Source organism: Medicago sativa, chromosome 8 (genome assembly GCF_051527215.1).
Source record: "Medicago sativa cultivar Bolivia chromosome 8, Bolivia_mono, whole genome shotgun sequence".
In the NCBI taxonomy this organism is placed as follows: domain Eukaryota; kingdom Viridiplantae; phylum Streptophyta; class Magnoliopsida; order Fabales; family Fabaceae; genus Medicago; species Medicago sativa.
In genome coordinates, this window is record NC_140756.1 from 65418769 (window position 1) to 65430757 (window position 11989).

Here is an 11989-nt window from a genome sequence, read left to right on the forward strand (position 1 = left end):
CAAAAATTTCGAAAATTTTTCATTAAAATTTCATTTTTATTTTCCAAAATTTAAAATTTCATTAAAATTTATTTTCCAGAATTTTTATTTTCCAGAATTTCATTAAAATTTAAAATTTTGAAAATTTCATTTTTCCAGAATTTTAATTTTTTTAGAAAATTTTCGAAATTTTAATTTTTCCAGAATTTTTTAATCTTTTTTATTTTTTCTTGATTTTTTTCTTTTTTTTCATTTTTCAATTTTCCAGAATTTTTTAATATTTTTTCCAATTTTTTATTAATTTTAAATTTTTTTATTAATTTTTGAATTTTCCAGAATTTTTTAATTTTTTTTTTAAAAAAAAACTATAAAAAAAATTATAAAAGATTTGCAAGGACTAAAAGCAAAACTGGCATATTTTTGCAGGGACCAAAAACTATAAAAAAAATTTGCAGGGACTAAAACCAAAACTGGCCTATTTTTGCAGGGACCAAAAGCTATAAAAAAATTTTGCAGGGACTAAAACCAAAACTGGTCTATTTTGGAGGGACCAAAACCATATTTTAGCCTATTTGAATTTACTTTAATTTATTTCTTATATATGCTACTTGTATTGAAAGTTGAGAAAAACTTGGAGGATGAAAAGGCCGACCTAAAAGAGCCAACAAAGGCTATTTTCTTTAGATATAGTATAGATGAAATGTAATAAGTTTTTTTCTGTCAAAAAAAAACTTTGACTAAAAGGTACACACAAAACACTTGTTTTTCATTATTACAAATAGAAGTTGTAATTATTATTTGGCTTAAACACACTATTCACCCCCTAACTTTGAAAAGTAGCGATTTTGGCCCCCTTTTAAAAAATGTGGCAAAAGTGACTCCTCATATTTAAGAAAATATACTCTTTTGACCCCCTAACATAGGGAACAGATCTCCTCCAGTGGAGATTTCACTGGACACTCTCCAGTTTAAATCTAGACTACTAAAACTCCATCTCTCTTTTCTTTTCATTCTCTCTCTATCTTTTTGTATGGCTGTGATTTCACTGGACGGAAAAGTCACTGTAGGGAATCCCTTCCCCCTAACATAAGGGAAATATGCTCTTTAGATTCTTTATCTTTATAAAAAGTTGCGATTATGATCCCCTTTTTTTGGGTCATGTGACGTCTTTTAGCAATTTTGGGACGAAAGGGGCCATTTTTTTTTTTTGTTATGAGGCCAAAATCGCAACTTTTTAAAAGTTAAGGTGTCAAAAGTGTGTTTAAACCTTATTATTTTAATACCATCTGATAAATAATTTCCCATCAAACATATTATTAAAAAAATCAAATCAAATGAATTGAATGTAAACCAATATTATTGCATTATCTGTAAACATTTTTGTTTTAACATTATCCAAGATTGTATTATTGAAAGAGAACTACTTAACTTCTAAACATTGTATCCTAGACACATGTCAAAACTTAGTGTACTCTTTTAAACATGACCTTGCGAGGTCATTGTGTGATTGTTTGGTATCGCGGTGAACTTGGCAATATCACGATGCCGTCATGATACCTAACATGCACTAACTTAATATAAACCATAAACCTTTGGTTCTAATCTTGGCTCTGCCACTGCCACAAGTGGTTTAGCTTTTGTGGTTCCTCCATGAGATTCAGAGAGGTCAATACTAGACTGGTTTGGTGGCAAACTCCAAGTGAAACCATGGATCAACCTTGCAAATAACATAATAGTCATTGAAGTTCCAAGCATGACCCCTGAACATCCACGCCTTCCCGTACCAAATGTAATTAAGTCCAAACTGGGATCTGCCAAACTCAAATTAGACCCATCGATCTTAAGATGTCGTTCTGGATTGAACTTAAGTGGTTCTTTCCAAACTCTAGGGTTTATGCCAAGTCCTTGTCTCCTTAAATAAACATGGCTACCTTTTGGGATAAAGTAATTAGCAAGAGTTGTGTCTTTCATTGCAACATGGGGAAGGTTGAAATCGCAAATTGGGTGACGACGAAAAGCTTCTTTTGCACATGCCTTCACATAGTTTAGTTTGGGAAAATCGTATTCTTGCACTAGCCTTCCTTTTCCAACTACACTGTCTAATTCTTCAGTCGCTTTTTTAAGTAGCTCGGGTTGATTTATCAATTCAGCAAGTCCCCATTCAACTGCATTCGATGGATTATCAACGGCTGCAAGTGTCAATTCCTGTGAAATTTATCCCCATTAATATTATTTTCAAGACAATAATACAATATTAAATTTTTAATAATTTATTTAGTCCATTAGAAATAAGGGATTGTTTCTGTTTAAGATATTGTGAGTGTTTTTGTGTCTGTTTACCACAATCAAAATCATTTTTTTTTTCAAAAACAACTATTATGAGAAAAAATATTTTTTTTTTTTGTAGAATAAGTTACTAGATTCAAAAAAATAATCTCATTTCAAACAGTTTTAAATTTTTTTCTACAGATTCTCACATTTTAGAAAATAAATAATAAATGACCAGCTAGGTAAAAGGAGATGAAAAGAAGAGTTTAAGATATATACCAAAATATTGGACTTGATTTCCTGCTCAGTCAAAATGGAATTGTTTTCACCATCTTTGAGTGAGATGAGAACATCAAGCAAATCTTCTTTTTCTATCCTTTTTCCATTCTTCCATTGTTGAATTCTATCCTCAATGATAGGGTCATGATATTTCTTCATGATCTTACAAGCCTTCTTAATTATCCTTTCATGACCATCCAAGTCAAGACCCCTCAAACATGGCATGAAATCAGAAACAGAAAAAGCAAAGAGGTATTTCAAAACAGTAAAAATTGCTTCCACATATTCTATTTCCTCTAAGCCAGGTCCATAATCTTCACTACCATTACCAAAGTACCTTTTATTCAAAAGCAACCTCCTAATAACATTCCCTGAATAATATTGAGCAGCAACACTCACATTCACAGTTCCATCACCACCAATTTTGGTGCATTTGTTATAGACATAACGTACAATGTTATCGGCTTCTTCCACTCTCTTATCATGAAGCCATTTATGTCTAAGAGGGGAAACAAGCTCATTGCTAATAACTTTCTTCACTTTCTTCCATTGTTCTCCAAAGGGAGTGAGTGCTGTGGTTAGATAACCATTAGTAACATACTCATTTGACCAACTACTTGGTCTTGATGCAAAAATTGCATCTTGTTTTATACATAATTCACGTGCAATTTCAGGATTGCTAATTGTAATCACATGAACGTTACCTAAACGGATGCAAGCGATTTCTGTGTTGAGATCATTCATCATTTTTTGTATCCATCTAAATGTTGGCCTATTTGCAAGCATTTCAGGGAGGTTGCCTACTATAGGCCAAGGTGTTGGACCAGGAGGGAGTTTTGGTTTTGGTTTTTCAGATTTTTGGGTACTACGTTGGTGTTTGATGAGGAGTTTATAGACAAGTAACATGAGTATGAGATACCATAATGTTGTTGACAATTGGTCAGAAACAACAAAATATTCCATGAGACTTCGAAATTATTTTGTTCAAGCTGATGGGGGAATGGATACCTTTTTTTTTTTTTTGAAAGAGGGGGAATGGGTAAATGTTGAGTTAATTTAGATGCATTCTTCGCTTTATATACACAGTAGATTTCTAATGTGCTTTGAATTTGTGATGTTATTTTTAAGGCAATTTTGTTAAGATGTAATATTAGTCAAATAAATAAATTTGGGAATGAACTAATCTTGTAATAAAATAAATTTATTGAATTTAATTTGGAAAATCTTTTTGACTGACTAATTAATAAGATAAGATTTAAATCAAACACATTGTATTAGTTTTTTTCACACATGTATTAGATAAGATTAATCTTCCTTCAAAAAAGATAAGATTAAGTTCATGTTGTAATAGTTTGATTCATCGATGTATACACACCATTTGGTTAATTATAAAAATAGAAAAATATATTTTTATAATTGTTAGACTAATTGATAAAATTTGTGTATAGACAAGTAACATAAGTATGAGACACCATAATGATGTTGACAATTGGTCAGAAACAATAAAATATTCCATGAGACTTAGTAATTTTTTTGTTCTCTCTGCATGGGGGGAATGGGTAAATGATGATTTAATTTAGAGGAATGCTATATCTCTAGAAAAATAACATCAAGAATTCTTCAAGAATAAAGAGTAGCCAATCACAATGCACTATTTGTCACAATTCAATGAGGTGTGGCTGAAAAATAGGAAGTGGATAAATAAATCATCCAATTAAAATTTGCCAACTGTGTCTTGAAAAATTCTTGAAGCTATTTTTCTTGAGAAGTAGCATTTTCCTTTAATTTAATGCATATTCTTTTCATTTAGGATGTGCTTTAAATTTGCTATGTTATTTTTTTCAGGAAATTTTGTTGAAATTCAGTTGTGAAAGAACTAATCTTATCTTATATTAAATAAAGTTTTAAATTTAATTTGGAAAATCTTTTTGACCAACTAGTTAATAAGATGAGATTTCTAAATTTAAACCAAATACATTGTATTAGGTTTTTTGACACATGTATTAGATAAGAGAATAGGCTCCTGCTGTTGTAGTTTGATACGTACACAAGTGGTGTCCATTGTTTAGCTGTATATACATTATTTGGTCAATTATATAAAGAGAAAAATAAACTTTTTTTAATTGTTGGATTGATTTATAAGATTTGTATGCATCAATTTTGTGTAAGACTGATTAGAAATATAAAGTTATGATGACAAGAATCTTTTGCGTCAGGGAAGATTAATTGTTTGGATATGTATAGATTGTATTAGTTAAGACCTAAATTAATAAAAATATAAAAAATAAGATAAGATTTTGTTTAAACTTGAGCCTTAAGGCCTCTTTTCACTTCTATATATTGTTGTCATATTAAACGGGTTTTGGGTCATTGTTTTAGAAGCCACTCAAAATTCTTAAGTGATCGGATTGTAACATTCGATGAGACATTTTTCTGAAATTTTGACCAACTTAAAGGGCTTATTTACAATCGCAAAACGTATTATTGATCAAATCGGCCATTATATTTTAAAATGGTAAATTCTTATTTACCTATCACTTTAAAATGGTAAATTCTTATTTACCTATCACCAACATTTGGTTATAGAGTTATTTTAGAGGGAAAAAAAGTGGGTAAAGTTACTTATGCTGAATCGACATCAATCAAAATTACTCATTTATCTTTCATTAAACATATAACAATGTGATTTTGATTGGTGTTGACTCAACATAAATCACTTTATTCACCTTTTAGTGATGAGTAATGTAGTTGTCACCGTATCAAATATGCTACCCAAATAAGAAAAGGATTTGGATTGAAGAAGTTTTATCCTTTTGTATGCATTCTCTTGCTAAAAAAAAGGATATAAAAAAGTTTTGAGTCTTTGGTTCTTCAATATTAATGTTTTTTTCTATATTAAAAAAAAGTTATGAATAAATATAAAATGTATTAATATTATGTCATATGAGACTTCCTTTTTGAAAGAATGCCATGTTAGCACATTAAATCATTTTTTGAAGGAGTATATTAAATCTGTTTACCTATTATAAAGTAGAGTTATTTGGAATATGATGATTTTCACGAGACCCATCCTATTAATCCAGATAATTCATTTTTTTATGTATTTTTTATTTTAATTAAAATAATATATATAGGTGTCTTTTAGCAATCCACACCTTAAGGTGTGATTTCCATTTTTTAGTTATAACTTTGCTAAAAAAATACCTTCATAAAATGTGACTTCTAGCAAAACCCTATATATATATATATATATATATATATATATATATATATAATATAAAGTTAAAACATACTGTAATATTACCTGCGTATCTATATATAAAGGAGTCCGTAAATCTTTGTTGCCTTCGTCTCTTCCATCTAGTCCTTTAAATCGACACTATGTTGGTCATGAAATTAACAACAAAGCTATGAAAAGAAGGGGATGAAGTTCTTGAGAGTGTAAATGTGGTTTTGCTTTCTATTTAAAGAAATAACAGTGGTTTTGATTTTGAGTCACTGTTATGTGCCTGAAAAGCAATGTCGACAACTTGACATGTTAGCATCATTTAGAGGTGTATATATATAGAAGGCTTTGGCGGTTTTTGCTCACAAAAATACGATATGCCTACACCTGTTTGTGTTTGCCACATGGATTTATTCTCTTTGTCAAATCTTAAATATAACCGCCTTCTATCTTTGTTCCGGCCACCGACAACCACAATATCTTGATCTATTTGTTGTAAATATTATTTATATTTCAAAAGTTTTTCAATTATATTTTATATTCCTTATTTTAAGTGAAAATATTTTTAGCTGATTTATTTGACCTGTTCCATGTAACAAACCATTCCTTAAATCTCTCTTGAGTCATCAAAGCATATACATACAGGTTTTTATATAGCTATCCTACAATAGAATATGTTGGCATAATGTTAACAGCTACTTGACCTTTTCTCAAACGTGCACAATAAATTAGCTTAATAATATCCCTATACTTATGCTATGACTGGGCTTCAAGAGACTGATTTTTCATACTCCCACGTTCTTATTGAGCTGAACGGTCATTTTATGAAATAGCATATATATTATATGGGTCTTGCTAACAAGTGTCCTAAGGGCATTGTTTAAGGAACCTATAAAGAGAAATTTTGTCTTGAAATTACAAGTCAAACAAATACAAAAGTCATAACTACACAATTTTCAATGTAAAAGTTACTACTCTTAGATGCTTAAACAATGCCCTAAGGGCACTTGTTAGCATTTTGCATATTATATTGCTGTGAGCAAAACAGGGAGTACACAAAAAAAAAAAAAAACAGAAAGTCTGAAACCAAAAACCTCTTTCACTCTCACAATTTTCTTGGGTTTACACCTCCTGTCACATAATATCTCTTGTCAGTTCTGAATCCTCGGCTTGCCGGGAAGGGTCTGTTTTATCCTGGAAGGGTTAGCGGTCTACACGCGGAAAACCTTGAGGACAGTGCGTTCAACACATCTCATATCATCTCACTGTTTTTGTTTTGCAGGTCTTCGTAGCATCTATCTACAACAATTGACATATTCATTAGTTTTGGCTGGAAAGACAGATAGCTTTCCAGAATCAAACAAAGATTCATTGTCTGCAGTTTTGTCTGAAATGGAAGGTATTTATAGCAGCTCTCTTCAACACTATTAACCATAAGCCGATCATAACATGTTCAATGCGCTATCATAATTTTTTCAATCTTACAAGCTTCTCGCACGTCCTATTTTTTTCTTCTCAAAATTACCCTTTGTTCGAATTATGAAATCAAAAGCATATTATAGGAAAATTCCGATATGAAATTCGAGATAGAGTAAAGCTAAACAAAGGTGTTGTGATTGATATTAAAGGTCTCTTTTGACTGTCGTACTATCCCCGCAAAAAACTGCAAAATAATTTCAGGGATCGTACGAGAGGTCAGCAATGACCATGATATCATAAAACACCTGTAATTAAAAAATGAGAAAGAAAATGAAAGAATGAACAAGCAGTGAAGAAGAAATGAATATGTTGAAACATTAAAGCATGCAAAGCAATTTATAGCTATAAACATATTCTTGACTATAACTACAGTCAAAGGAAACATTTACAATGTCTAAACCGACTAAAAATGCATTGAATACACCAGAAACCCTCCAAACATTTGGTTTAACGCCACCGTCCACAGTTTGGGATGGTTCATATTATATTTGCATAAAACCTCATAAACATTTCAAATTAGATAATTCGAATTGTTCCAGGCTTTGTTTAACCTTGATCTTTGGAGGATTTTCATCGTAAATAACACAAGAAAAAAGTCAACGACATAATTCAACAGCGTATAACAACATAATGAAAAAAGTGATGATCAAAGGGAAGATGTTTCAACAAGTATTTTTGAACTTAATTTGTTAATCGACATATTTCTATCAGCAGGAAAATTGGATCAAGTTCACAACAACCTATTTGTAATCAGTTCCGTAGAATAATGATAAAAGGCAAGGTGTTTCAAGAGGTTTTTTATGAGTTAGATCATGTTGCCTTGCCAACTGACATATTTCTATTGGCAAGGCAACAAGATTTATATCTTCTATTGCCAAGGCAACAAGATCTAGATCTTAACAATCTCTTAGTGTTCGTCTGTCCGCTCTTTTTACTATGTTAACATGTGTGTATATTTTATTATGTTTGTTTGTATAATTTTGAATATAATTTTTAAATATTAATGGAAATTATCCGTATATTGATTTATCTACAAATTATTGTCAAAGCATATAACGAAATTATTTATCAACTCGATGTATTTTGGTTTGTTTGTATATAAAGTAAAAATAAAATAACGATCATTTGTTGTTTATGCTAATAATAATAATTAGTAAAATGATAACATAAATGTGTAGTTGAGGAACGCCTAGACAAAGCTCTGGAAAATAATGTGTGGTCTGATCTCTTTTCCACGACTGTTTTAGAAAATATTGTTTCCCCATCTTCTGATCATTATCCTATTTTGCTTCACTGACAACCTACTACCAGGCAACCGAAATCCCATCATAAATTCAGATTTGAGAATGTGTGGTGTAACAGCCCGATTTTTCGTTAGATTTATTTTATAATATATTTATTTGCTTTTATGTGAATTGTATGTGCTCGTATGTGATTATTTGCCTCTGTGTGTATTTTTGGTTGAGATTTGTACAATTCGGTGGTAGAAGGGTATTTTAGTCATTTTGAACTCAGGGGTATTTTGGTCATTTTATGAGTGAAGGGTAATTTATTAATTTTGCTAAGGATTGTTTTTAGTGTTTAGTGAGGGTTGTTATTTTACTAAGTTACCGGAGAGTGTAGTAATTTATTATAACCGGTAGGTGACCGTTATTGTTACATTTTACCGTTAAGTGAGTAATAACATTTTGGGTTAGAATAAAAATGGGTTAGACCCATTAAGACTTTGTGAGTTGAGTCCATTTAGGTGGAACCTATATAAGCTCTAGTTGGTAGAGAAAATAGGGTTTTTGCCAACATTTTCAATTGAGAAGAGATAGAGATAGAGAGAAGACAATGGTTTGAAGAAGAGATCTAGAGAAGGCTAGAGGGAGGTCAAGCTTCAAGGATTGGAGCTAGGATTGGAGCTAAAGTGAAGCCTTAGTGTTGATTTTGAAGAATTAAGGTAAGGGGGTTAGGATTCAAGCATAATCAATAGTTGTAGTTTATCCCTAATTCTTTGCTTAAGTTGTTAATTGGGATTTTGTTGTAGAAATTTGTGCTTAATTATGATGATATGATTATATGCATGAAATGAATGATAATTGTGTTTTTGTTGTTGAATTGTATGTTAAAATGGGTAGATATGAACATGAATGAGTTTTTGTATGAAATTGATGATGAATAATGTTGTGGTTGTTAGATTGATGATGAATTCATGCTCAAATGTTGTTGTTGTTGTTTTAACATGTGTTGTGATGAATTGATGCATTGGGTATCATGAATTGATGAATTGGTGATGAGAATTGTTGTTGTTGTTGAAAATTGTGGAAGTTTGGTGAAGTGATGAAATTTGTTGTGTTGATGCTTTAATTTCAAAACTTGTGCATGTTTAAGTGTTTTGGAACATATATGACCTATAAACATTTTTGGGAATAAGTTTTGTGGTTTGGGAAGATCAAAATTGGGATTTTGGGGTGAAAAGGGGTTGGAACCCGAAGCTTTTTGAACTGTTCTAGTGTAGGACGCTTAAGCGTGCAGAGGACGCTTAAGCGTGCTCACCAGCGTGCCAGAAGAGTACCAAAAGCGTGCACAACCCAGAAGCTACTGGAAGTTGGATGCTTAAGCGTGAAGAGGACGCTTAAGTGTGCATCTCCTAGTTCAACCATTTTTATTTTTTCGTTTCGTGCACTTGGGGACCAATCTGAGACTTCTAAAATGTTTCTTTTAACTTGGTAAACCTCTGTTTATGCACTTAATCCTACTGGAACATGGTTTGAATTGAATTGGACTTGATTTTGTGAATTTTCTCTTAACTTTGGAAAAACGGTCCAAACGTTGATTTTTCCGAAAACTTGTTTTTCTTCGGAAATTGAAGTGGGGTTAAGGTTGTATAATGTTTATATGATTTCTAAAAATGGTTGTGATTGGTTTCATCAAGTTTTAACTTGTTTTGCTTTGAAAATTGCATTCTTTTGTAAAAAGTGATAAAGTGAGACGAACTTTGAGTTTTCATGATTTCATCACACTTGGCCGGTGAAACGCCAAAGTATCCTCTACTGCACTAGAGGTATACCTAGTTGAGGCATTGGAACTTGTTTACTTGGTTTTGGCTTAAAATGCTCAATTATTTCTAATGATGTGATTTTGAGAGACGAACTTTGTTGAAAATATTTTTAAGAGCCGATTGCCTTATGAATCCCTTGTGGATAGTTGATATAATTTATGAGGAGATGATTGATGATGTATATATGTGACAACTATATGTTGATGGAATTTTGGATGTTGTTGGTGATTGTATATATGTCAAGTGGTGGTGAATTGTTGTCGATTGCATATATACTAAATGTTGGTGATGGTGAGGTGATTTGTTTGTGTGAACATATGCATTGTAGTCTAGTTATATGTTCATGCATTCATGACTGATGGTGGCAGATTTTATATCCAATTGAGGTGATTACGATGTTTTTGTTGCATCGAAGGTGACGACCTTGAGGTGATTTGGTACCACATGCATGTACGTGTCGAGTTTAGGCATATCACATTGCATGAGTCTTGATTGTTGTGTTGAATGATGAATGTTGATGATGAGTGTGCTAAATGATGATATACTTGCAATGATTGAGGTTGTTATATGATTGTGGATGTGGAAGTTAAATGTTCACGATGATTAATTGAGAATTGAACTGTTTTATCTATATCAAGTTATTTATATTGATTATGATTGATGTAATACTAACCTCCAGTGGTTTTGACCGCCTACCTGTCTGTATGGATGGGTAGACGCTGTGCAGGAGTAGTCCGTTTGCGGTGAGTGTAACACCCTATTTCTAATAAGCGGTAAAACGCGCGAATACATCAGACATATTCTAGAAATAGATGCTACGTCTCCGAATCAAACCACAATTATACATGCATAAAGATCATGTTACACAACATAGCAGCGGAACAGTCATATAATTCATAAAACATCTCCAAATATCAACATGATACAATTGTATCCTCCAAATCTCGAATAACAAAATATCTCAACAACTCCGAAATACATAGTCAAAATAAAACAACATGCAAGAACTATCCTAGATCAGAGCCCTAATCTAGACACTTGCATGAAAAAGAGGAACTCCACTCCTCGGCATCATCAAGCAAACAACTAAGCATCCTGCACTCCATCTACCCGTCCATACAGAAAGGTAGGTGGTAAACCACTGAGGGTTAGCATTACATCAACATAATCCACGAAAAACATTTATCATGAATATTGGAAATGAAAGAATATATTCAAGAATAACAATCCATACATATATTCATAAGTATTCACAACACATGCATATTATTCTTTACCATCATTCCAAGTTCATCTCAACAAGTGTATCATACACATATCTCAAATTCACCTTGTCAATCAACAATTAACCCTCAATAATTCAATCCACAAATTACAGTTAGCAATCAATCATAAAACACATTGCAATGCAATTCAATCCACCAACAGTTTATGCAATGATTCTAGACTCATCTAGATGCATGTGGTACCAATCACCTCCAGGTCGTCACCTTCGATGCAACAAAAACATCGTACTCACCTCAATTGGATATAAAATCCGCCACCATCAGTCTTGGATATAAAATCCACCACCATCAGTCATGAATGCATAAACATATGACTCAACTACAAATGCATATGTTCACACAAACAATAATCACCTCACCATCACCAATACTTGTATATATGCAATCATCAACAATTCACCACCAATTTAACATATATACAATCAC

General features: G+C 31.9%; 1 protein-coding gene across 2 annotated transcripts; it reads right to left on the reverse strand.

Annotated features, from left to right (window-relative positions):
• Positions 1–1314: 1314 nt before the first annotated feature.
• LOC146900570 (isoleucine N-monooxygenase 2-like) lies at positions 1315–4114 on the reverse strand. Of its 2 annotated transcripts, XM_085735466.1 has the most exons (3): positions 3231–4114; positions 2527–3098; positions 1315–2184 (listed from the first exon to the last, which is right to left on the reverse strand). In XM_085735466.1, the coding sequence occupies exons 1-3, from the start codon at positions 3487–3489 to the stop codon at positions 1552–1554; spliced, it is 1464 nt and encodes a 487-aa protein (XP_085591592.1). In that variant the 5' UTR covers positions 3490–4114; the 3' UTR covers positions 1315–1551. The 2 variants fall into 2 exon arrangements, with proteins under 2 accessions (XP_085591592.1, XP_085591591.1); XM_085735465.1 differs by having other exon boundaries at positions 2527–4114.
• Positions 4115–11989: the final 7875 nt, after the last annotated feature.

Bases quoted from the DNA above. Each gene is read 5' to 3' on its own strand.
- LOC146900570 (XM_085735465.1), bottom strand. From the start codon at position 3,489: ATGGAATATTTTGTTGTTTCTGACCAATTGTCAACAACATTATGGTAT. The intron at 2,185-2,526 runs GTATATATCTTA...TAAATTTCACAG, and splicing joins AAATCAAGTCCAATATTTTG to GAATTGACACTTGCAGCCGT.